This window comes from Pan paniscus, chromosome 4 (assembly GCF_029289425.2).
Source record: "Pan paniscus chromosome 4, NHGRI_mPanPan1-v2.0_pri, whole genome shotgun sequence".
Lineage (NCBI taxonomy): Eukaryota > Metazoa > Chordata > Mammalia > Primates > Hominidae > Pan > Pan paniscus.
This window is the reverse complement of record NC_073253.2, coordinates 105080950-105108705: the sequence shown is the minus strand read 5'-3', so window position 1 is coordinate 105108705 and position 27756 is coordinate 105080950. Positions and strand designations below refer to the sequence as shown.

The 27756-nt window shown below is 38.1% G+C and overlaps 2 protein-coding genes across 2 annotated transcripts in view; one reads left to right on the top strand and one right to left on the bottom strand.

The window, feature by feature from the left end:
* The window catches only part of MAN2A1 (mannosidase alpha class 2A member 1), a 184949-nt gene that overhangs the window by 11166 nt on the left and 146027 nt on the right, over window positions 1–27756 (bottom strand). Inside the window, exons 17-20 of the mRNA XM_003826756.5 lie at window positions 16915–17048; window positions 13357–13498; window positions 10695–10828; window positions 3145–3339 (exon numbers count right to left, since the gene is read on the bottom strand). Of these exons, the coding sequence (XP_003826804.2) occupies window positions 3145–3339; window positions 10695–10828; window positions 13357–13498; window positions 16915–17048 (605 nt within the window). The remainder of the gene's footprint in view (window positions 1–3144; window positions 3340–10694; window positions 10829–13356; window positions 13499–16914; window positions 17049–27756) is intronic.
* On the top strand, window positions 17166–27491 carry LOC103783005 (cancer/testis antigen family 45 member A10-like). Its single transcript, XM_055112524.2, has one exon. It carries the CDS (start codon window positions 18691–18693, stop codon window positions 19168–19170), a length of 480 nt encoding a protein of 159 aa, XP_054968499.1. The 5' UTR covers window positions 17166–18690; the 3' UTR covers window positions 19171–27491.

Here is a 27756-nt window from a genome sequence, read left to right as displayed (position 1 = left end):
TCTTTCTTTTAGTATAAGCATGGAATTACACTGGACATTTTGTAAGTACAGCTTTCTTTGAATCAATACCCACAACAGTTCCCTTCAATGATTATCCTTCTATTATCAGGTTAGGGAATTCTTTAAAGAAGTGGTTTTGAATGGACCAGTCCTTCCTTTGGATTACTAGTGGGCTTTTAAACAACTGTCATAAATATGTGCTAAGAGTCAAAGGCTAACACAGGAACTGGCACCAACTGATATGATAATGCAAAACTGCCAAGTATTTAGTTCTGATTATGAGCCAGCATGGTAGTTATCAATAGGCATTATTAACATTTCAGTTTTTAATCTTCTTGGTCAAATCTTTATGTTGTTAAGTTGCTCTCTATTCCCTCTGCTAAAACCCTAATCTGCAACCAAGTTGGAGTAAGTGTCATTAGGATAACAAGGTATGTTTACAGAGTGCTTTTGTTTTCAAAAGGCTTTCACAATAGGATTTCATCTGTTTTTAGCAAAAGACCTGACACAGCAATACGTGACATTAGCCTCATGTTATAAATGGTAGCTGAGTCAGCAGTCACTCAGCCCACAGGTAGGGAGGGTGGCCCACCTGTCCAAAGGCACGAAGAGCAACGGGAAGCCAGGTGGCTGCAGTAAGTAGAGGCCAGGCTGCAGAGGACCTGAATGCTCAGTGTCTGAACCAATTCAGTAGGCAATGGGATTTTTCATCTGAGAAGTGATTAGATTTGTATTACAAGAAAATAGTCAAAAGCAGGAAGGATGTGAAGAAGTGAGTAACCACAAAAAAAGGTGACATAAAAAACAAGTTCCAGGCTTCGTTTACAGAAGGTAAAACCCTATGCTCACTGACTCTAGTCAGCTCCAGCTGCTTCCAGAAAACAATCACATTTAAAACAACTACAGTGGAGGAGCCACCTAAAAGTGAGGCTAAGGGATGGTGACCGCCCATCCTCCCCAGAAGCCTCTGGGTTCTTCAGGTCGCTGATCTCCTCTACCATCTATGCTGGGTGGTGGTAACCTCAAGCCCAGAGTATTTGATGCCCTCCACTCTATTCTTTCCGTTTCTTTTAGATCATGAATTTATGACACGACACCTCGGGGAGCCAAATGTAGACCTACAAAAAACCACAGCAGAATCCTAGAAAAAACATCTACACAATTCACTGATTCAAAATAGTTTTTGAGATCCTATGTGCAGACACTGTTCTTCACGGGGATATAGCAATGAATAAAGGACAAGCATAGCTCTCATGGAGCTTCTGTTCTGGCCACATATCTCTCCGGCCTCAGGGCCTTCACACTTGCTCTTTTCCTGGAGCACTCTACCCCCAGAAATCTGCAGGAGTCTCTTATTCTCTGACCTTCTTCAGATTTTTACTCCATTATCACCTCTGTGAGGCCCTCTCTACACACCTTAATCAAAATTGTGTTACCTCCTTTGAATGGCTGTTCCCTTTTTACTCCTTCATAACACTTAACACCATCTAACATATTACATATTTCTCTTACTTTTTCTTGTTTTTCTCCTCCCATTAGAATCTAAGCTCTAGAAGGGCAGGGGCATTTGTGTGTTTTATGGCAGTAACTGGCAGGTAGTGGGTAGGAAATAAATCCTCCAAGTTCACTGACAATGATTTTAAAAAGCCTTTCAATACACACACACACACACACACACACACACACACACACACACACACACGCCTCGAGCATTTGCTTGTAGTCATTATTATAAGTCATATATGTTTGCCTGCATAGCCAAGCATAAGTTCCTTATCTCTGAAGGAAACCAAAATACTTCTCTCTCAAAAAACTGAGGATTATTGAGCTGAAGAAGGAAAAAAACCAGGGGGCCATTCTGTCCCTTCTTCTGCCTGCTTGATGGCAGGACAGCAATTTACAAATACAAGCGGTCTTATCCCTTCCTCTCTGCCTTTTCTTGTCTAAAGACAGGCCCCTTTACAAGGCTTGCTAATTAGCTAAGAGACAGCAGTGCCAGAGCATCCAGGAGCAGACTTCACTCTTCCCATAAATTTATCCTCCCACATTTTCCTGCCTTTTGGAAGCCTGAAGATGCTTTCTTCTTTGTCTTGTCTCTAGAGGATTTATGGCTCTTTGTTAAAACATTATTTAGGCAAGGTCCCAAAACCACTGCCTTGGGAAAAAAATACTTTTGAACTTAGGCCTCTCCCAAGTGACGGGTATAGCATGTACAATATACTATTGCTATTTTTCCCCTGTTTATCTGACCTTTGCTTTCAAAAGTGTCTCAACTAAAAATCTATAAAGAAAAAAAAGAAATTATATTTTTTCTCCTATATCTTAGACATAAAGTTGTAAATCTCTAATGTCCAAATTATAGGCATTTATCCTTACTTTATTGCTTTAGTTCTTTGTTCTAAATTAAACATTTCTCACCTCTTATATTGTCTTTAAACATGAGCATCCTCTTCTTTTCATACTTAGGCCATTTACCATGAGATATTTTCCACAGAATCTATAACCACTTACTATTTCCAGCTAAATCTATGTCAATTTGCAATATCAAAACAGCTTTGCAACACATAAGAACAATGTCAAATGTCTAATTCTTATTCTTTCCAAATGCAATCTTTTTGATGTTAAAAACAGGTATGTATATAACTGCAGTCTAACTAAATTAAATTTCATACCTAATAAAACTTCCCCATGCTTTTCCTCTAATATTTCTTCTAAACGGTTAGTTTTCTAATGGGAAACTGAGTTGCAGTGATTCTCAAGAGAAAGGTACGAAAATACAAAGCCTCTGATATAGAAATAACTAAGTACTATTTCTCTAGCTTCTGAGAGATATTGTCTAACAAGGAGAAATGAATGGGAAAAGTCACTAGTGCTAAACTTAAGGCCCAGATTGCCCACCTACTAATGGTATTTCCTGACCTGCTCGCCATACAGAACTTAAGAGTAAATTAGTATCAGGATATGCTCTAAAATATACAGCAATAGTCAAATGAAAGGCATGAAGCTTTTGGCTAAAGGTGAAGCCCTGTTAATAATTCCTCAAAGCATAGTAAAGCATACATTATTTTTTTCTCCTTTCCTTACCCCCTTAAAACAAGTACATAATAAACAGTAATTTTTTATAAGATATATTTTGAGACATACCTTTGACTGTATTGTTCTCAAATTAACCAGATGAATGTCACAAGGCAAAGATGACTGTAATGGAGAGAATTCACCTTGCAGCTCAAGGGTAGGTGAGGAGAACTTATTTGCCATTGGAATGACTGGATGATTCATGAGAGAAGAAGTTATGTGGCTAAGGAGAGAAGGATAACTGACCGACTTCTTTTCTTCTTCCTATCAAGAAAAAACAAAAATGTTTAAGAGGTCTATATTTCCAGTTCTCATCATATTAACAGAATTATCTGAGAGGGTTTAATATAAAAATATATGAATAATTTGGTTTTATTACATTTTATAAATAACAGTCTTAGAAAATACTCCATAAACTACCAAGTTTAGTTGTAAGCAATAAAAGAAAATAAACAGCACACATCTAACTCATATGTTTAAAATATATCTTCCATTGATTTAATACTAAAAATACTGAAAACATTTCCTACAAACATTTTAGGACAAGGCATACCTTTTTATGAAAATTCTCAACCTATCACAAAACTCTCAAAGTACAAGGATTGGGCTGTACATAGATTATATGTTGTGCATCATCAAATATTATCTCCCTTCTCAGGTTTCATCCACCATATTCTTGTAGTTTCATTTATACACCTTAACAAGACCATAAAGGCATGTACTGATTCGAAGCTAAAGTCCATCCATGTTACCAAATGATAGGAACTAAATGTTACCCAATGACAGAATTTAAAGAAAACAAAACTCTCAAAATAAATCTAATTTTTAAATATAAATAACATAGGCGGCATGCCTAGATCATCTGATTGTTTTCTTTCAACTTGGTAAATCATTGCCAATTGTTTCACTATTTTATTCCAAAAGTAGAAGTGTTAAATATGTTACTGAATAGTTATCACACACTTACATAGTATATGATTATTCCATATAATTTAAAATGCTTTAGTTTTTGCTATGGTATATGGTTAAAGGCAACATTTCTGTATGTTCAAACATTAAATAATCTACTAATGTTGGTAGATTAAATATGCTAGATGACATGCAAAATTAAATCAATGACTGAATAGAATCTTAACCTAAGGAGTAAAAACAGACACAAATAACTTAGAAAATAATTTATGCAGAAAGGTCCTTTGATCACCAGTTACATTTGAACCAAATTTAATTTTGTATCTTATTTTTTAAAATGATTACTCCATTGACATCTTCTGATTTTGCATCCTTTTTGTAATATAAGGCTCAGATAAAAGGCTTGGCTACTGATCTGTGTGAAAAGACAGGATTTACAGAGATATACAGCTTAAAATTCAGAATGTCAGATTAGCATTGCACAGAAGGGTGCTAGCAAAAAGTGACTAGCATCGTGCCAGAAGCTAACATTAGATGTCATTACATTTCAGACTATGGAGAGAGAAAAAAAAAATTTTAAGACAGCAGAGGGACACTGCAATATTAAGATACTGATAAAAAATCAGGTCTGAATGAATTGCATTAAAAGAAAGATTAAACAAAGCATATAAAATAATATTCTCCAACAACACTGAAATTTAATGCAGCTCGTAGAATAACATGAATAGAGAGGGAACAATTTCAACAAGATATTTTAAATGTACTCCAAGATCAAAGGACTTCATAATCTAGGTTAGGATTGCTGACAAAGTCACTCACGAGTAATAAAACATAAAAGATTCAAACAGAAAAGAAAACACCTCCCTCATCAAATCTGGGAAGTATTAAGTCCACTCTAGGTCAAGAAACATTCAGAGAAAGCTCTGGCTTTGTTCCACACTCTTGGAGTAATTCCTCACCACTCCAGTGAGTAGCCAGAACACTTCCTGATTAATCTTCTATACTCCAGAAGCAATAACGTGCATATATACCAATCCTCCAAACCAAATTAGTTCTTCCTAACCGTTGGTATTTCCCCAAATTAACCACACAACAGAATGAGCTGGGGCACCTCTAATCAACATAGATTCTTGGGTCCTATCCCAAATCTACAAAATCTTGAGAGGTGGGGTCCTGAAAATGCAAAGCTGAAAAGCCTCCCCAGGTGAATTTCATGGAGTCAGCCGCACACTGCTCCATGACCCTGTGCCGGGAAGTGCCACCCCAGACATCCAATCTTATAGAGAAAACAGAGCTCCCTTTAGAATCAAAAGATAAGCTTTACCTTTTAACTACCTTTGCATTAGAAAAACAAGATTCGGTTTCAAAGACATTTTGATGGGAGTCTTCTAAAAGGAATCAATGTCATGGATATTAAGGACTTCAAGAATTTAAAAACTGTGTAGTTTACTGTCCTTAGAAAGATAAGGAAGTTTATAGAAGAGTTGTGGTTCACTACCCTAAGAGCACCATGAAAAAATAACACTGCTGGAGGCTGGCCAGGTTGGAGTGGCAAAGTCTCACCCAGAGTTCTGCCATTCATGTACTTTCTTATCATATTTACAGCAACAAGAGGCTCAACAAGACATTAACTGTTGAACCATCAATATTTAAATTAATCTCTACAAAGGTAACCTTTCCACTGTAAATCATATGATAAACCCAAAGTTTTAAAAACATGTTTTCTACAGGAAATTTTATGTGTTTAAGTTATAAATGAATACCCCAGCCTTGTACTTAACTAATCTAGTACTATAAACCTTATTTAATTTCTTGTTGGTTGGAAGGTTTCAGACTGTGTAAGTGTAGCTTTCTCTCTGCAGCCTGTCTGACATTAAAGAAGGTTTCTAGCACCTTCTGATCCAAACCACACAAAGTACAGCTCTTCCTCACTGGGTTCCGGCCCTTATTCCATGAGTCAGAACTTCTTGCCAGACTTCTTGGTGCCCTTTATTAAGCTCACTTTGAGTTAAACGATCCTGTTAAATCATGGTGAGATAGTAAGAGACCATTTTTTAAGTTACCCTTGTTTATTCAGTTTGACTTGAAACATGGTGGGAACTTAATAAATGTCTGTTGAAGTAAATCTATTAATTTAATAAGCAAATGCAATATAAATAAATGAAAGAAGAACACTAGAGAGAAAGGGTGGGGTAAGAAAGACAAAGAGGAAGGAGGAGAGAAAATGAAGAATAATACATTGAATCATAACATTTAGAGGTAAGTATCTGTAGCCCAGGACTGAAGACTGTGGGGCAAATTTGTAGATAACACATTTTGGTAGGTCTGTATGGTATTAAAATTTTTTTTTGTTTTTAAGCCAACTCTTTAATAAAAAATTCATACTAAAAAAGCAACCTCAAAAAACCCAAAACACATTTTTTGTTTTTTACCCAAGAAACTGGAAATCTGTGTCACCCTGGGCAGGCATTCAGTCCTATGTGGAAACAATCAGCTGGAGCTGAGTTGTGGGTCTTGGTGGGATGTGTCCTCAAGTTTACTGTAGATCTTCTGGTCACCTAAGTATTTACCCTTAAACCTGGTTGACCTCCCTTATGCTGTCACTTTTCTAAACCATATAAGTATTTAATATTTTAATCTGATCTCTCCCAATTTCTTCTCCTTATATTTAAAGGTACAACAACACAATTTTAACACTTGAACACTTACAGGGTTCCTAGCTCAGTGCCTCATTAACCAACCAGTAGCAGGAAAGGGGTAAGGATAAACCGTCAAAGAAACAAATCCTAAAGCCGTCAATGCCTGTTTTTAGTCCATTTTCTGCTGCCATAACAGAATACCACAGACTGGATAATTTATCTATAAAAGAAGTTTATTCAGCTCACAGTTCTGGAGACTGGGAATTCCAAGAGCATGGCACTGGCATCTGGTGAGGGCCTTCTTGCTGCATTATCACATGGTGAAAAGGCAAGAGAGTGCAAGAGAGCTCATTTTTATAACAAAGCCACTCCTGCAATAACTAACCCATTCCCATGATAATGGCATTAATTCATTCATGAGGCAGATCCCCCATGACCCAAAAGCCTCCCAAAGGTCCCACTCCCAACATTACCACAATGGTAGCCAAGTTTTCAACACATGAACTTTTGGGGGACACATTCAAACCCTGGCAATGCCAAAGAGATGAATCCTATTTTCCATTTCTATTGGCTTTGAGGATGATTAGCATAAATGATGGTCAACCTCGTGCAGCCACAGTCCTCACTGGACACCTGCACATATTACACAGTGGATATCATCCAAGTCCTTGTTTTTACTGACTCTCTGCAGAATTCTCTGAGGACAGGACTTACTTCCACTTAGTCAGCTTGGGATTATTTCCATGAGGCTCTGTCATGCTCAGGGCTTCCCATTAAAATCTCTTCCTATTCAGGGAGTATCCCCCTACTTCACTTCCCTCCATCATTATTTTAGATATTTGAGTCTGAGTTGAAATTAAGAACTCTTTCTAGAAAATTCAAGTTACATGGTATTAACTTTCATCAATTAAGTGTCTTTTTAATTATTTTCACTAGACATTAAAATGTATTTTCTCTTCTCTAGTTCATTTCTTATTTAAAAGAAACCATTAATTGAAGACCCAGAATCTATACTTGAGTAAAAGAAAAATTTAATCAACATAAAAACATCAAATTAAATTTAAATCAATTACTATCCAAGGAGTTCTGAATGGGAATAAACAAATTATTTCACTTCTAAGTCAAAGCTTTATAGATTTGATGTGAACATTTTTATTGTTGCAGTTAACAGAAGTTTTATAGATTAGTGTCAATATAAAGTCATATAAGCGAGAAACTTTTTCAGGAGGAGCAAAAGACAGTAGCTGTCAGCACTCAGACAATGATTTTCCTATGCAGATTTAGTCCTTAAAACTAAGCTATCTTGTCAGTGATTGATTTAAAATATGAGTCTCAAGAATGGTATGGCTCTTGACATCTAAAGTGGATACTAATTCTTTTTTCTAAAATATTCTAAATACTGGAAGAATTTTTGCTTTAATTAGCTGTTGCTATTTCATTCAATCAACTAGTATTTTGTTTAAAGAATGTCTACCAAATATAAGGACAAATGAAAATGAAGGCAACAAGTCCCTGGAATCTAGTAGGAGGAATGCAACATGCATATGAAGATAAGGTAATAGGCAGAAATTGCAATAAATACAGTGGCAAAATGTACTCTAACAGCTCATTCATCTATGCATTTGGATATTCATTCATATGACATATATTAGGCATGTCCTCTGCCAGGAACAATCCTAGAAGCTAAGAAAGGCACAATCCCCACTCTCATGGAGTTTATGGTCCAAAGGAGGGGAGAAGACAGGATCAAATAATCGCACACTTGCAGGAAGGTGAGATGCACAGTTTGGAGGCAGCATAGGGGAAGGGCTTTTAACCTGGTCCAGAAGCAGCTGACGAAGTAAGCACTAACCGGAACTATCACCAAGAGTCTCTAAGGCAGAGGATAACAGGCCATGTGCAAAAGTGCTGTGGGGAGGAGGGGATGGAAAGTACTTGGGACTTAAAGGAAACCAGTGGGCCTAAAGCAGACACAGTAAAAGGCATGCCAATGCCAATGCCAATGCCTAGGGGACATGCAGGGCCCATATCATGAGGGGCTCTGGAGGCCATGGTAAGAAATTTTGACTTTTATACTGATAGCAATGAGAAGATATCAGAGGGTTCAACAGGAAGCAATAGTTAGATTTGGCTTTGAAAAAAACAAAAAAAACCCCAATCTGCCTTCTGGGTTAAGAACAGACATACGGCAGAAAGAGACAGGGTGGATGTGTATAGGCTAGACCCAGGAAATACAGGAAGTCACTTTAGATTAGGGTGGTGGAAGTAAAGAAGATTACAAATTTGAAATATTCAGGCAATGAGATAGATAGGTGATGGCAATTACTCTGTGAGAAAAGGCTGATGGGGAGAAGTGTCTATCAGGCAGAACTCATGTCTGTCTTGGAGTTGTATGGATGGCGGTGGCTGTTGACTGGGGGGAACACTGAAAATGGGCCAGGTTTGGGAGAGAAGAGAGATTATGAGTGTTTTGGATATGTCAAACTTGAGGTGTCCTTCTAAACAGAGAATATCAGGAAGCAATTAGATAGATAAATCAGGAGGTCAGACACAAGCCTAAGTTGGAGATATGTATTAGTGGCTTCTACCTGTGTGGAGGATGCAAACAAAACCAGAGGAGTAGAAGAGATTGCCAAGGGATAGCATAAAAAATAAGAAAAGGAGAAGGCCAGGGGACATGCTTTGAGAGCTCTAAGATTTAATGGCTGAGTAGAGAACTATTAGAGAGATAAAGAACTGCCAGACAGGTAGGAGGAAAACCAAACTGCATAGCTCCATAGAAGCCCTGGCAAGGCAGTATTTTACAGAGTGACAATGGCCAGTGTCAAATACTGCTGAAAGGTGAAGTAAGATGACGAAAGTCAATATCCACTGGATCTACTGACATCGGAAAGAGCTCTTTCAGAATATGATGGAGGCTAAAGCCAGACTGAAACAAATGGATTGTGAGAAGGAAGTGATGAAATAAACTCATCTCATAAACTCTGGCTCAATTGGGTAGGAGAGAAGAGGATAGCAGCTTACAGGAAATGGAAATAAGAGTCTGAAGTAAGGCTGTATTCCATTTCTACTTTTAATAGAAGAAAACAAAGAGTGTTCAAAAGCTAACAGAAAGAATCTCCCAGGAAGTGTTGGATATGAGGAGCAAGGGAGAAAGAGAGAGAGAGAGAATGAACAGTAAAAGGATGCTGAGGTGGGTGAAGAGAGTAAGTTCCAAGGACAAGTGGTGGGACCTGCCTAGGATGATGGACTGTAAAGTGTCTTTTAAACGTAACAGGAGGAAAGATGGGAAGGGTGGGAGTAGATGTTAGATAACTGGAACAGAGAGCCCTGTCTAATGGCTGTTCTCTCTATAAAGTGAAAGGTACGATCACTGGCTGAAAAGAACAGAAAGGACTTGCAATGGTCAGGTGCAGAAAGGAGAATAGAGCAAAAAGAAAAAGCCCATGTTCAGGGCTATCCAAGGTGGGTGGATCAATAACTTATGGAGAACTCTGAAGATAACTTTGCCTGAACAAGCATATCGTCAGGTCATTCAGGTCCAGCTGGGCTTTTGCCAGACCATTCAACACAGAGTACTAGATTTTTGCTTTGAGGAATAAAAATCAAACATAGAAAACCTACATATAAATACATTTTCAACTGAAGAGTCTAACACTAGAATAAGTACACTAAGATTCCAAATAAATTTTACTAAGATTTCAAATAAAGTTTACCAAATGTAATCTCCTAAGTATATGACTAAGTTCTATTCTTTAACTTTTATTTAGCTCAATTTTTCAGTTCTTATGTCTTTCAAAATAGTTTCAGGAATATTTACCCAAACTGATTTCCTGTCATTATTTTTTATCTACATAATAAGCAAACATAAAAAATAAAAAGACCTAAGTGCAAATCTTACACGATATTTATAACTGAAGTTCTCTTTCTGTGAATGTGGGCCACATCTACTATAAAGAAATCTCAATATTGGAAATGATTTTTAAAATTTTAAAAGTGGAAAGTCATAATTTCAAGTTTTGGGTGACAAAGAACAATCAATATCAGATCATGCTAGTTATTTTTTCATACCGTATTAACAGCACTTCTTTTTTCTAGTAGTATTCGAAATAGATTAGCTGTAATCTTGTTATCCTGGATACCTTGCTCAAGGCCACGATTATCATCTTGCATGAGTCTTCGATCCATGATAACTTCAATCTGACCTAACACACAAACAAACAAACAAGCAAAACTGACCAGAATAATTTAATACTGACATTCATTGAGCATCACTTAAGTAGCAGCCATGATGTCTTGCTCTAAATTTCCTCTCTAGTCAAGGAGGTGGATTTATACAACCCACTACACCATGGGCTTTCTCTTGATAGTAGCTCAAAGTAGCTACTAAAAATTCATAAAACAGGATAGTATTTCTGTGTTTCTTTAGTAATGTTTCACAATATCTGATAAGAAATTTAAAAGTGAGACAGGACAGATCAAAATTTAAATGAAACTTTTTTTCCAAAACATTAACCTAAAGAGTAAATTAAGTTCTCCGAAACTTTTAGTAGCACCATTTGGAATCAAAAATGCTTATGAGGTTTATTAGGAAATGTACATCACACAGAGTAGTAAAATACACACAGATGGGTAGGTCTAAAAAAGGTTTGCAAATAAAATTTAGGTTACTTGATATGAAGCAGGTCTCTGAAGAAGCCCTAGAATGTGGACACACTCATGATATACTCCCTTGCTTCTCTGATATTGTGTTAGCAGCAGCACCGCTGTCCTGCCTCTCTGGCTTAAAAGGGGTCATACCTGGTTCCTTCATTTGCTATGCAATATTTCCATATTTCCTCTAGCTCAAGTTGTAAGCTAATCAATACATTATGAAATTAAAAAATAAAAAAAACTAGAGCCATATGTGTACATATACACACACACACACACACACATTTAAGCTAATGCTCAAATAAGACTTAGAAAACTGAAGTTATATACTTAAACATACACGCATATTCATTCATATCCATTACTATATTAAATGATCATTTGGTACAAAAGGGAAATAGCAAACACAAACGACTTTAACAATTACTACTATTACATAGTCGTAACAAGTCTGTTTAGATTCTTTCTTCTGAGTTTACGTATCTAGTACCTAAAACTACCAGAGATGAGTAAAAATCTCATTGTCACTACCTTCATAATTTAAAAGACAATTGTCCAAGATTTAGCCCCCGGGCGCAGGGATTAAATTGGGCGGGAAGTGACAAGCTGTAGATAGATCATACCTATCTACAGCTTGTCACTTCACACCCAAATTGGCATATCAACGTCTTGGTAATTTCTAACTCTTCTCCTGTCTCCAAATGTTGGTACATATAACATGTGACTGGCACTTAGTGATTTCCTGGATTGTACTCGAATTGCTTTAATTCATATACTAAGGTATTTGGTGGCTAGAGCAGAAACAGAGGAACTTTATTTCTTAGCTTGTCTTTACCAGGAAGTGAGATAATGCTGCTTTGTTAATCACGGCTTGAGTCTTACTGTCTAGTCCTCCATTTAGGGCACAGCTTTGAGAATTTAAGGCAGTGTTTAAAAATGAGTGGCTCAAGAGTCACGTACGGCACAAAGATGTTTTATGTTTTCTCAACATAGTGTTTTTTAAAAAATTATATCAATATTTTACAGATTGAACAACTTCACGTAAAATTCCAGACTTCTGGACTCTTCTTCAAAAAAAAATTGAATTTAGCAACACTGGGCCCCTAACCACACAGCAACAATGCTGCCCCACTGCACATCGGGAACATGCTCTTCAGTTTGCTCAAGTCTCTAACCCTCCCTACTGGATCCCTGATGTGGAGCCATTACTACTTTCAAAATCGAATTCATGTCTTTATGGCATGAGTTTACATGATCTTATCTAATGAAGGCCACAAAGAAAAATGAGAAGTAGCAGTTTTTGTGTGTGTGTGTAAGTTACAGAATGCATGTATACGCCTCATGTAAAAAGGGGGCTTGTGTCAAAGGACACACCAGGAATCTGCACCCAGTTATTATCTGGCTCCTTCAGATATGTATCTCTACCAACTCTTAGAATGTAAGAAGACCAATGATAACATGTATGATAACCAATTAAAAATATGTATTATAAAGGATCAAAGTCTCTCAATAGAAAGACTTGCAAAAATTAATCAGTGTCTATTGACTATTTTCTCTCACTTTCTGTGCATCACTTTCTCTCTTTTGGAATCCTCAAAGCCACACCTCTTTATCCCCATATCTCTATCATTTCTACTCCCTTCCTTCTTTCAGGTGGTAGCAGAATAGAAAGACCATGATTCAGAGAAGGACCTAAGTTTGAACCACAACTTCCCAACTTTGCAAACGTAGGCAACTTATCTAAACCTCTGAATCTGAGTTTCCATATCCGTTAAATCATAATGATGATGGAGACTTCTGCAAAATACATACTATTAGGAGAAGCAAATTATCTTTAAAAAGAAATCTTGACATGGAATTTTAGGTCTCCTGTTCTTCATCTGAAGATTTAGGAGATTCATCTTTTTATGTTGTTCTCACAAAACCCAAACTTAACTAGTAGTCTGGTTGTTGAAAGAAAAAAGCTGAAAAGAAGACAGGGAGGTTTTAACTAGAGATTATACCACATCTGACCAATAGAAAAAGTATACAGCTGGAATTGAAACCTTTCAGAGTGAAAAAGAGTGTAAGCAATACATACCACTATTCAAACTCGAAACCCCTAAAGACTGAGCAGAGAGCAGTGTCAAACGATGTTTGGCATCCTGGATATAGGCCATTGTGGTCATGGGATAGACATTTGCTTGAAGAGGCAATTTGCTCAGTGTCATTCTAGGTTGAATCTATAAAACACAACAATTCCATCTACAAAAAGTGATATTTACATATGTTCTTTTAAAAACTTGAGGACAGGTGATTTTTCTTCCCAAGAGAAAAAGACAAAGCTTCCTTTTTATTCAGTGGAAGAAATAATTTAAAAATTAAAACATTATTTAAAACAATATGAAGAAAAACCACAAGGATATTAGAAAACAATTTTTAGGTGGGAAAGGTAGAACTTGTCCAGATTTTTAAAATAGGCATTCCTATTTAAATTCAGAATAAAAATGCTTAAAAGTCTTCTAGCTCTCCAATATTTGCATAAAACAAATTATAAAGGTATTAAGTATTCATTTCTCATCTAAATCTAACATACTGCTTTTGTAATGAATGCTAAGTATAATAGCTCTCTATCCCCTTTCAAGAAATATCTCTTATTATTCTTGAATTGGTTTTAATAAATACCACAGGTCTCTGCACCAAATCTTCTAAGATATTATGTTAAAATCAAATGCATATTTATATTTAAAAATCATTCAGTGCTTACTCTTTTTGATTAGTTTCAATGTAGATAGTTCCAAATTCCAATTCCTTGCAGCCTAGTACCTGAATGTTTGAAATATGACTCTACTTTTAGAGAAAGACTGCCGGTAACCCCAAAGCCCATCTGGGTCACAGTGACTGACTCTAAGCTCAGAACCCTATTATCAGTGAATCTCAATGATACCACATAAAAATGTCATCTCCTCATTTAAACTCATGAAAGTTGGACATAAAAGTGAAGAAAAGAAGAGGTACAAAGTTACCGTAATAGTTAACATGTATTAAGTGCCCATTAACGAAAGGCATGGTCCGGAGTATTTCACAAATGTGATCTTTAATCTTCCCAACAACCCTGCAATGTCTCCCTCAAATTACTGGTTGTACTAGGTTGAATAATGCCTCCCTCTCTCAAATTCCTGTACACCCACAACCCATGAATGTGATCTTATTTTGAAATACAGCCTCTGCAGAAATAGATGAGGTCATTCTGGATTATGTTGGGACCTAACCTAATGACTGGCATCTTTACAAGAAGAGAGAAATTTGGACACAGACAGACAGATACAAGAGGCATAGGGAGAACGCTGTATGACAAAAGAGGTAGAGATGGGAGTGATGCATACACAAACCAAGGAATGCCAAGCATAGGCAACCACTAGAAGCTGGGAAAGGGCAAGGAAGGTTATTTCCCTATAGCTTTTGGAGGGAATATGGCCCTGCCAACACCCTGATGTTAGAAATCTAGTCTCCAGAACTGTGAAAGAATAAAGTTTTGTTGTTTTACGTGATTCCATTTGTATGGCAGCCTTGGGAAATTAATAAACTGATAAAGCTACAACTGTAAAATGTTTAAAGAAAAAAAAAAAAAAGTAAAGCTACCTTAAAAGAATTCTCTATTTCTCCTTTCCAAACCCAATTAACTTGTAAATGTAAACTTATTTTAAAAAATGTAAAACTACCACAATCGTTTTGTTGCTACCCCGATTCCCCACTGGTGGAGCTAGATACCTAGTTTTGCCCAAGTACTACTATATCCAAAGCTTAAAAAATGGTCAATTTTAAAAGCAGAAATATTACAGACTTAAAAGTAATATTTTCTTTTTTAGTCAAACATTCCATCCTCAAAAAGAAAATTCACCTTTTTAGTTATTCGGTTTTACTAAGTTTCTCATTCATGTCTACACCCAAAAATACAAATAACTGGTTTTGTATAATTTTAAGAAAATACTTTCTTTTGTACATAAAAAAATGAATCACCATAAAGTTGAGATTTTATTTGGAATCCAAATGGCTGTAGTCGAATTAACATGCTAATTCAGAATGTATGCTGCAATTTTTATGTTTTGGAAAAAGTTTAAATTTAACTTTTGCAGGAAATCATAGAAGAGAAAATTATTAAAATCTTTTTCACCCACCCCCAGTTGAAAATCAAAGTGTTTATTGTAAAATTATTTCTATTCACAGCCAGAAATTTCTACAACACTTGTTTTAAAAACATGCTCATGGTTTTAATGGTATTTCAAAGATATGTTATCAAACACATACACTCAGAAAACAGAGATTTAGGTAACAATCAAAAGTGCTCTATTAAATTGGAGAATTGACAACCTGATAAGATTGTATAAATCAGTTTCCTTACTACAATTTGAAACATTTCATGAAAATTTTGATTAAATATATACCTGCCCATTTCTGAATAGATATACCTATGTATATGTATACATGTGTGTCTGTGTATGTATAATGGTATACACACACACACATATAGAGGAAGAGTTTTCCTGAAATTTACAAGGGCCCATTATTAGATCATACATTAAACCAATATATAGGGAACAAACTTAATAGGTATGGATCAATTCCTTATGAGGACAACTAATATAGACTTTGTATCCCCACCCAAATCTCATCTTGAATTGTAATCCCCAGGTGTTGAGAGAGAGACCTGGTGGGCAGAGACTAGATCATGGGGGTGGTTCCCCCCATGGTGTTCTTTTGATAGTGAGGGAGATCTCACGAGATCTGATGGTTTTATAAATGGCAGTTCCCCTGGGCTTTTCTCTCTCTTGCCTGCAGCCATGTAAGACTTGTCTGCTTCCCCTTCCTCTACGATTGTAAGTTTCCTGAGGCTACCCCCCCCCCCCCCAGTCATACAGAACTGTGAGTCAATTAAACCTCTTTCCTTTATAAATTACCCAGTCTCGGGTATTTCGCTATAGCAGTGTGAGAATGGACTAATACAAAAACAGACCGGGCACAGTGGCTCATGCCCACAATCCCAGCACTTTGAAAGGGCGAGGTGGGCAGATCACTTGAGTCCAAGAGTTCGAGACCAGCCTGGCCAACATGGTGAAACCGTGTCTCTGCTAAAAATACAAAAATTAGCTGGGTGTAGTGGTGTGTGCCTGTAGTGCCAGCGACTTGGGAGGCTGAGGCAGGAGAGTCGCTTGAACCTGGGAGTAAGAGGCTGCAGTGAGCTGAGATCATGCCACTGCACTCCAGCCTGGGCAACAGAGCAAGACTCGGTCTCAAAAAAAAAAAAAACCCAATAAGTATAAATAATCCATCAATCCCTAACTATGTTTCCTTTCTGGTAGATAAATTCATATATATATATATTTTTAGCATCAAGATATTTAACATTCATAGTGGTCACCAAATTTACCCTTTGAACAAATAAATCCTTACAAAAAGATGTTCTAAAAAAATGGTCTCCCAAATATTTCTTCTAACTGTAGAACCCGAAATTTTCTGTCAAAATTCAGTTTTATTTTAGAAATAATTTGCAACTTTAAGTATACTTTTTCAAAGGATCCAAAATTAACTGGGCCATTGTTATATATAAGAATTACACACCAATACAACCATTACTTAAACATTTTAAAGGAAAAATTACCTGGTATCCATTTAGGTCAGTATAAAATCTATTTTGGCTTTTTATATCAGAAGAAATTTTCATTGCAATCTCACGGTTATATACTTTTCGGATGTCCACAATATTGGAAACTTCCACAGACTGTCCTTCTATTCCTAAATTTAAAAAAATATATATGGATTAATAGAAAGAAATTACTTGCCTCACCTTTTTGAAATATACTATACAGAACTCTTTCCAAAGTTACATACATTTTCTTGTTTTCTACTTCCTGTCTTAACATCTCTCATATAATAAATGCTATGACAATTCAACTTTTCTTTTTAAAAACTATCAGAAGGTAGATAGCACTTATTCAGGGGAGCATATTATTCAACTAAAGAATGAAGCAGCTGGGATGAGAAAAATGTAGATGATGTATAACATGTAAATGATTCTCTGAGTTCTAGAGGAGAAACAGGACATGAAATGAAAAAAGGGCTGCCCAGCTACAGGCCAGTCCACTTCTCATCTGCATCACCATTCCCCAAAGAGCCATTCTAGCCCACTTTTTCACCATTCTCTCCTTATAGACCAGAAATTATGAGCCAGTAAAGTTTACATTCTGCTGGTTCAAGTGACAGTGTATTATTGCTAGGAAAAGAGACAGGAGATCTAATGAGATGGTTTATGGCTGAAAGTGATATTAACATATTAGTATTTGTGGACTATAATCTGGAAAGCTCTCCAGAAGTTAAATCAATTTTAGTTGAGTTTAGTTATCTCTTAGGACCCCTTGTTATGAAATGATCCATTTTGTCCTTTGTTATATAAAGCAGAGGACAGCTTAAAAAAGTCCCTAACATATCAAACATTCGTTTGGATAAGCCTCAAGTGTTTACTAGTTTCTGTCATTCTACTTTAATTGTATCTTCAGGTCCTCAGTGAGACCTTGGGTCAATTTCATAGATAGAGAAGAGGAAATCCAACACACTTAATACAGATCAAGGGTGTATGAGACAAAAAGGAATGAATTAATGGCATTTGCAGCGACCTCCATGAGACTGGAGACTATTATTCTAAGTGAAGTAACTCAGGAATGGAAAACCAAACACTGTTATGTTCTCACTGATATGTAGGAGCTAAGCTATGAGGATGCAAAGGCATAAGAATGATACAATGGACTTTGGGGACTTGGGAGGAAGGGTTGGAGGGGGGCGAGGGATAAAAGACCACAAATAGAGTGCAGTGTATACTGCTCAGGTGATGGGTGCACCAAAATTTCACAAATCACCTCTAAAGAACTTACTAATGTAACCAAATACCACCTGTACCCCAATAACCTATGGAAATTTTTTTTAAAAAGGGTGCGAGAGAGATATTACAGGACCTTCTAAAGAGAGCAATTAGGAAAGTGGTCATAAGAAGAAAGAGTGATGTCATTCTATTCAATAAAGCTGACGCTTTCTGAGGTTCAGAAAGGAAAAAAGGAAAAATGCAGAAGGTAGGAAAGGAGTAAGGAAGACTTTTTCCTAGGAGACAAGTAGAATCCCCAGAGCTTAGCAGAAGGTGACAGCAAAGAGTTAAAGAAAGGAAGTTTAACTCTGTGAGGTTTGTGGGAAAGAGTGTAAATGCAGGCCCCATGATTGTCGGGGCTGGCACCCGTGATCCTACTGAACACAAGGCTTCTCCTCAGGACTCCGGCGCACCACACAGGTTCCCAGTGTTCCCAGTATTTGGCTGGGGCAGGGCACGCCATAGCAGGCAGTTTCCCTTCCATCCCCCTTGGGCCATACTGGATCGGTCCTTCTGGAAACAATGACTGATAAAGCAGAGAAGGTTGCTGTAGAACCTGAAAATGTGTTTAAACGTCCCAGGGAATCTGAGAGTCCTTCATCTCAGAAAAGGCAGAAGATGGCCCTGTTGTTAAGGAAACAAAGAGCAGGAGACAGCCTTATTGGAGGCTCTGCCATGTCCAAGGAAAAGATGCTTATGGCAGGAGATGGTATTCCACCAAGCCAATTGGATTCTCGGTTTGATGACTTCAGTGGTTGCAGCAAAGATGGGCTGATGCAGAAACCTGGTAGAAATGCACCTGTAGGAGGAATCATTACCAGCAATTTCTCTGGAGATGACCTAAAAGTCACAGAAATACTCCCTTTTCCAAAATGTCAAGAAGAAATTAATGCTGATATAAAATGTCAATTAGTGAAGGAAATTCAACACTTTAGACGAAAATATGAAAAACTCTTCAAATTGCTTGAAGGACTGCAAGGACCTATAGAAGTCAAGAAATGATTTTTTGAATCCATCATCAAGGAAGCCACAAGATTTATGAGATGAGACTTAATTCAGCACCTTGAGAAGAAACTGGAACAAATGATTTCTGGCTACTTGTTCAAGAAGGATCATCTCACCCCAAATGCATAATCTTGTTAATGACTGAGGAGGAAAAAAGGATCAAATTGCTGTTTTCTAGAATGGAGCAGGATATTGCTGAAGCCTCCTAGCATGTGTTAGTGAATAAAATGGCCTTCCAGAGGCTAAGACATTTCTGTTAAAAAAAAAAAAAAAAGAATGTAAATGCAGTTAGTGTAGGCACCATAGATTTATCTGAAAAGTACAATGGAAATTCTAAAATAAAAATAACAATCTAGTGATAAATAACACTTAAATGGGCTGAAGCCTCTAGGATCAGAATTTTCAGAATGCTCACTGAATTTCTTTCCGGTATATACTGCTCTTCCAACTTGAATGGAGCTAACTTCAGTTTCTTCCTACATTCATAAAACTATTATGAGTACCATCTCCATGGGTGAGGAAATGTGGAATGTTACTTAAAAAAAAAAAAAAAAAAAAGAGAGAGACAGGGCCTCACTATGTTGTTCAGGCTGGCCTCAAACTCCTGGGCTCAAGCAATCTTCCCACCTCAGCCTCCTGAGTAGCTGGGACTACAGGCATGTGCCACTGCACCCAGCTAATGCCTTTTTTTTTTTTAATGGCCATAGTCTGAACCACTAACCCCTGCCAGTTACCTACACATGTACATTTCCTGATGACAATTATTACAAGGACCTGCAAAGATAGATGACCCAAATATCTCCACCACTATTGGGAAGTTGAAAAAGAAATCACACATATAGCTGATGATAAATAACAGTATCTTCTCTGACCTACGAAATGCATTACTCTAAATGCAAACCCTCTTTTCAGTATGCTTACATTAACCAAAATAGTTTTGTAAAGCCAAAATGAAATGTATATGGAATTTTAATAACAACAGACAAGCATCTACAAATGAACCAAAAACATCCAAAACACAAAATGTAGCACCAAGCATGATAGTACTCACGTAATACTAGGGAGCTTAGCTGATGACAAGAAGTAAACTCTAATTTACTAAAAGAATTCATTGGGTTTTTAGTACTATTTTATGTTTTCTTCTCTCTAGATTAGATATTGTCTCAAAGATCAACAGAATACATGAAATGAAATAAAGCCTTAACAAAAGAGAACATCATTAATTTTAATTCATGTATCTCCAGAAAGCATTTATAAAAGAACATGCTTCAAGGAAAAAATAATAATTTCACACTACCTCTAGCAATAATAAAGTATTTCTGTTGAGAAAATCATCTTTCTCAAGCTCAGTATTATACTCAGATCCTGTTGTGGCAACAAACACTTAAAGCTCTTTAAAAGGAGCCTTTATGTCCATTCACAATTCAGCAAGATATCAATTTAAAGTTTGTATCAGGACAGACTTTTAAAATAAGATTAAACTTAATATGCTTATTATGAACAAGCCAAACAAAACCTGTAATGGTCATAAAAGCAAGGAGGTATCCCTGAGTTCTCAATGATAATTTATTATTTTTTTAAAGATCAGTATATGTGAGAGAGTGAAAGGATTGCCAACTGTTCCTATTCTGTGTCAGTAATTCCCTAAGTTTGTACCTTTCCCAAAGAGGCTCATGAAATGGAAGGGAGAACTTCCCAGGAAGCAGGAATGCAAACCAGCAGTATCCAGTGGTCTGTTTCACCTGTGCATCACATGGCAGCAAAAATGCTATTTTTTTTACTAAAGTGGCTCCACCTGGGCATGAATGGCCAGGGCTTTCTAAGTCCCTCTGGGGGACTTAGACTTCTCTTTAACACTTTACAAGATTAGTCACTAGGGAAAGAAAGGAGTGATGCCATTCCCAGGTTTTAACAAAGAGAAATATGTGCCCTCTTGCTGCTAATTCTCTCCTCCTTGGAAGAGAGAATGGAATTTGTTTATCCTTATTTGCATAGGCAACGCAAGGTAGAACAGAGCCAGTTCACAGGTGAAAAGTGGTAATAAAGAGGCCAAAAAGAGTCCTTCAGAAGGTCCCACTACATCAGAGTGTTCTATAGATGCTGTAGATTCCAGTCTCACACCCGGAGCTAGGATTTTTTTTTTTTTAATCTCCCTACAGAATGTTAGCTTCTCACAGATACAGACTGTCTTACACACCGTCTTTGCATTCCAGTTCTTAACAACATTTGGGGTACACGGTAAGTACTGAATCACTGTTAGACAGAAATAGCTAAGATATGAAAGCCTGTCCTTTATCATGCAGAAGTTAGCTGACATGGGAGGAAAGTAAACTGGGCTATGGATAAAGTTTAAGTAGCTGGAAAGATGAGAGAATAAGAACTTTCATTTTACATATATGTTACATGCATGTTAGAATATAAGTTCCCTAAGGCTAGAGACCATGTCTTATTTATCTTCATGTTCCCAGCACGTAGACATGTACAATAAACGTATACTGAGTGAAGGGTGGTAAACGTATGCTGAGTGAAGGATTGGCAGCTATGTCGCAATGACAGGAGCCAAGAGTTATTGATGCTTACTATGTACCATATGTTTACTACAAGCTTTACATATAATGACTCCTTTCGTCCTGACCCTAAGCTGAGGAAGAAATCACTCGCCCAAGGACAAGACTGGCAGAACCAGGACTAAACTACTACATCATCATGTCTCACTGGCAGACCAACTACTGGAGAAGGCTCAAGTTACTCTGGGACCAAGGGCTGGGAGAGGCCTTGTAGTAAGCGAGTAGAGAGAAGACCTCCAGATTTTGTTTTTGTTTTTAAGGGCAGAGGGCACTGAACTGAAATCTGATATCCTGCAAGAGCTATTTGAGTGAAATAAAGCACAAGAGGTTTCCAGACCCCAAAAACTCTTTAAAACAACCCAAAACTCTCTTTTAAAATGGCACACTCACCTTAGAAGCCAAGAAAGTAATACATATTTAATATTAAAGACAGATACTCTATTGCACAGCAGTTCCTCCCCACTGTACCTAGCTGAGATGTACATAATGGTGAGCCCAGGAGGCACACACCAGCATGTTCACTGCATACTGGCGCTAGGAACAAAAAAATGGGAAGACATGCTAGACGCCCTTCAACAGGGAAATGAATAAATAAAATCACATACACCCATGTTATGGAATGCTGTGTCACAAATGAGAAGAATGAGGTAACTGTCTCTCTTGGCAGAGAAACATCAGAAGAAAAAAGCTAAATGTAGCATTTGTATAGCATGATAAACTATGCTGAAAATCGACACAAACACAATACTATACTTTTCTACAGTTGTAAGACCGTGTGGTGCATGTATGCTTGCACATATATCTGAATTCCTCTCCCGAAGAGTGGATGGAGACAGACACAGATGCCAGAGGAATTTTACTTTATGTCTGTAATGTGTGAAATTTGTCAGAAGAGTACACATATATATTATTTATACCTGTATTTGTAAAATAATATTAAGCATCTTTAGAATATTTTCTGAGACAGCAAGAAGAAATAAAACCAAGTAGGTCACCGTCAGGAGGCTGAGCCGTATCACAGCTTTGGGAGGACAGAACACTCAGGCTTACAGGGTTTTAGCACCACTCTCAAAATGATGTTGCTCTTCTCAGAGCCTTCCCCCACTGGGTGGATCAGGAGAGAGAGAACAGAAAACAAAAGGCATCACCCTTTTAACTGTTGCTTAGCACCAGTCTAAGGAAACCAAAAAGCATGCTCCCTCGTGTGGAGAGAGAAAAGCTGGAGGGCATGCCGGTGCGGTGGCTCATGCCTGTAATTCCAGTACTTTGGGAGGCCGAGGTGGGTGGATCATGTGAAGTCAGGATTTGAGACCAGCCTGCCCAACATAGCGAAACACTGTCTTTACTAAAAAAACCCCACAAAAATTAGCCAGGTGTGGTGGTGGGCACCTGTAATCCCAGCTACTTGAGAGGCTAAGGCAGGAGAATCACTTGAACCCAGGAGGCAGAGGTTGCAGCAAGCCAAGATCGCGCCACTGCACTCCAGCCTGGGGCAACAGAGTGAGACTCCATCGCAAAAATAATAATAACAATAATAATAATTATTGTTATTATTAAAAGAAAAACTGGAGGGCAAGCCCGACACACGCCATGCCTGAAATATGAGGTAAAAGAAACATCCACAAGGGTGTAAGGACTCCAAAAAACGCAAATGGAAACCCTGGAGTCATAGCTCTGAGCAACAACTAATGACGGCCTTTGGAAAATCCCAGGCTTTTACTTCCTCTGTACCACCAACTCTCTCAGATCCTTCAACAATTTATCTGAAGCCGCCTAATTCAACCCTGAATTGCAGAATCTCAGAGTTAGCTCAACCCTCTCCACCTCTCCAGATCATTTTATTCTAGCTATTTTGAAATGCAAAGTATACTTTTCCAAGGAATATACTCATAAATCATACACCACTCTCACCACACTCAACCAGTTATAGGAGTGAGAGGCAACAACTTGGGAAAAACGACAAAAAAGAACCTCACTCATATCCCAGCAAAGTCCAGTATCTTATCAGTGGCACCTAATGTGATTAGGACAACTCATTAGATCAAGAGGGACAATAGCAAATGGCCCACGGTCACCTAGGAAAAAGACAAGTGATGGCGAGAATCCTAAGAGGCATATTTAAGTCTGCAAATAAAAGTTTAACTGAAATTTAACACAGCTATCAAACCACATAAAATAAATCTCCAAAACACCCATCTAAGATTCAAAGAAATGTCTGTGTGTCTTAAAAATACTGGCTCTCAGGCAAAGGGAACCTTGTTATCTATCTAATTGTTGCTCTCATCTCCTTTCCTCCAATCTGTCTGAGCAGAGAGGATGACAGAATCATCATTTTGTTGCAGAAGTAGGATAATAATAGCTATCAGAAAAAACTAGGGCTTCTGATTTTGAATATTCCCTCTTCAATTTTGGAAACATTTTGTTTTGTATTTTAATCATCAAAAATATAAAAATACCTTTGCTATTATGCACTTACTTTAGTGATGTTTTTATAAACTTTATCCAACTTAGCTTAAAGCTCAAGCTTATGGTTATTAATTAACATATACTGCTTAATTCGATAAGTATGCTTATACGAAATTCTCACAACAATGACAAACTAAGTCAATATCTAAATGTTTCTAAAAAGAAAATATTATCGTGACCATATTTTAAAAAAAAACTGTACTTATATCTGAAAGTACCAAAATAAAAATGGTAATAATTCCCACTACTGGATGATCTTTTTTTCCATGTTGACTCACTCAATTTACCATTCATTATAAGATCTAATTTATCGTCTGAGTCACTGCCGATTTCTGGGTCTGTAAATGTTCATATTGATTATTTCTCCACAAGTGAAAATTTTAACATCTGCTTTCATGAATACAAATTTTAGTAAATTTCATTCCAAGTCACAAATTTAAGAAAATGATGATATACTGCTTTGTGCCATTCATAAAACACTACTAGATAAACAGCTACTATTACTTACCAATAACTTATGAGTTAGGCACTAGTGTACCTATTTTATGCTTTTCATTTCAATAATTCTCATGAAAATGTCAAAAACTAAATCTGTAATAGGAAAGGTATGGCATTTTGATCATATGAATTGCAAATGTTGAGTAAAGATTATACGAATAAACTATGATATACTTGAAGAAGACATAATAAATGAAAAACATAAAACAAAACTGTAAGGCTTTTTGGTTTTTTTTTGAAGTACTAATGTTATGAAACAACAGAATTTTTTGGAAGCTCTGTTTTGGAGGGATCATAATACTGACATCAGTTTTAACCTCAAAATAGATAAAATAAATAACGTCTAACTAAAACACTCCCCTACGAGGTGAATAAAATAGCTCACAACACTGGAGTTTTTTGGTGCCTTCCCCGTGTCCCAGGCTTGGGCTGGTCTAGGACAGAGGAGAGAAGTTGGCTGAACTAATCATGATATTTGATCTGCACATCTGTGGCACTGGCAGTTACTCTGAACTTACCTACTTCCTGTTTTCCCAAACATGCTCCTTTCTAAGGAACCTTTAGGCAGGAAAAGATTCCTCATAATGACCTGCCTCCATGACAGATGTTTCTTTTCCACCACTCTATTTCTTCTCCTAACTTATAAAAAAAATAAAACAAGCAGCAGCATATCTCTCACCCTCTTTAGTGGGTACTGAACAAAAACAGTTCAATATATTGGTGTCTGACTGGACTTTAATGACTAAGCAACAAATATTTCTGCAAAACACATGGTTTCCAATTGCTTGCTTTCACCAAAATTGAAAGCATACCTAATCAGGTTGTCAGGTAGTAGATCTTTAAAAATAATTGATTAAAATTAATGTTTGACGATAGATCAGTCTGTGGCTTATGGCATCTAACTCAGGAGTTCAAAGTACTGAATGATATTCCTATAAGAAAACTCCTTCAATCCCTCTCCCCCTCCCCCTCCCCACGGTCTCCCTCTCCCTCTCTCTCCACCGTCTCCCTCTGATGCCGAGCGGAGGCCGGACTGTAGTGCTGCCATCTCGGCTCACTGCAACCTCCATGCCTGATTCTCCTGCTTCAGCCTGCCGAGTGCCTGGGATTGCAGGCGCACACCACCATGCCTGACTGGTTTTTGGATTTTTTTGGTGGAGACGGGGTTTCGCCGTGTTGGCCGGGCTGGTCTCCAGCTCCTAACTGCGAGTGATCTGCTAGCCTCGGCCTCCCGAGGTGCCGGGATTGCAGACGGAGTCTCGCTCACTCAGTGCTCAATGTTGCCCAGGCTGGAGTGCAGTGGCGTGATCTCGGCTCGCTACAACCTCCACCTCCCAGCCGCCTGCCTTGGCCTCCCAAAGTGCTGAGATTGCAGCCTCTGCCTGGCCGCCACCCTGTCTGGGAAGCGAGGAGCGTCTCTGCCTGGCCGCCCATCGTCTGAGATGTGAGGAGCCCCTCTGCCCAGCCGCCCAGTCTGGGAAGTGAGGAGCACCTCTTCCCAGCCGCCATCCCCTCTAGGAAGTGAGTGAGGAGCGTCTCTGCCTGGCCGCCCATCGTCTGAGATGTGGGGAGCGCCTCTGCCCCGCGCCGCCCATCGTCTGAGATGTGGGGAGCGCCTCTGCCCTGCTGCCCCGTCTGGGATGTGAGGAGCGCCTCTGCCTGGCCGCAACCTCGTCTGGGAACTGAGGAGTGTCTGTGCCCGACCGCCACCCCGTCTGGGAGGTGAGGAGCGTCTCTGCCCTGCCGCCCCGTCTGAGAAGTGAGGAGCCCCTCCGCCCGGCAGCCGCCCCGTCTGGAAAGTGAGGAGTGTCTCCGCCCGGCAGCCGCCCCCTCCAGGAGGTGGGGGACAGCCCCCGCCCAGCCAGCCGCCCCGTCCGGGAGGGAGGTGGGGGGCCCCTCTGCCCGGCCGCCACCCTGTCTGGGAGGTGTACCCAGCAGCTCATTGAGAACGGGCCATGATGACGATGGCGGTTTTGTCGAGTGGAAGGGGGGGAAGTGTGGGGAAAGGAAAGAGAAATCAGATTGTTGTTGTGTCTGTATAGAAAGAAGTAGACATGGGAGACTCCATTTTGTTCTGTGCTAAGAAAAATTCTTCTGCCTTGGGATGCTGTTAATCTATGGCCTTACCCCCAACCCCTTGCTCTCTGAAACATGTGCTGTGTCCACTCAGGGTTAAATGGATTAAGGGCGGTGCAGGATGTGCTTTGTTAAACAGATGCTTGAAGGCAGCATGCTCGTTAAGAGTCATCACCACTCCCTAATCTCAAGTACCCAGGGACACAAAAACTGCGGAAGGCCACAGGGTCCTCTGCCTAGGAAAACCAGAGGCCCTTGTTCACATGTTTATCTGCTGACCTTCCCTCCACTATTGTCCTATGACCCTGCCAAATCCCCCTCTCCGAGAAACACCCAAGAATGATCAATAAATACTAAAAAAAAAAAAAAAAAAAAAAAAGAAAACTCCTTCCATTACCAGCTACTTATTTATGTGAACAACTTTCCTTTGCACTGATATTTATATAAATAAAAATTAAGAATAAAATCATATATCATTCTAGCAATGAGTGACATTCATCAATGGATACATTATCCATTAGGAATTAAAAAGGTACAACCCACTGAGAAAAATGTTTTCATTAAAATTTATAAAATAAAATTATTAAAATAGGAACATATTTATGTTTTTTGACCAACTGCATACAAATAATAATCTTTATATCTCAATCCAGAAGAAATAAAATACTTACAGCCTTATAACAGACTTTTAAAACTGTATACATAAATACACACACACACACACACACACGATTTTTGTTTTAGAGAAGTAATGAAAGACTGACCAATAACAAGGCTCTGAACCACAAAAATACTACATTAAGATAACATTCTGTGGAGAAATAGAATGTAATTATAAGGAGAAAATAATGATGTGAAGTTTCTGACAGTTAAAGAAAAAGCTAGTGCAGGCTTTTAAAAAACACATGATTTAGTACCACTGCCCATTGGATATGCTTATTTTTAAAAGTCACCATGTACAATACACCAAAATAAC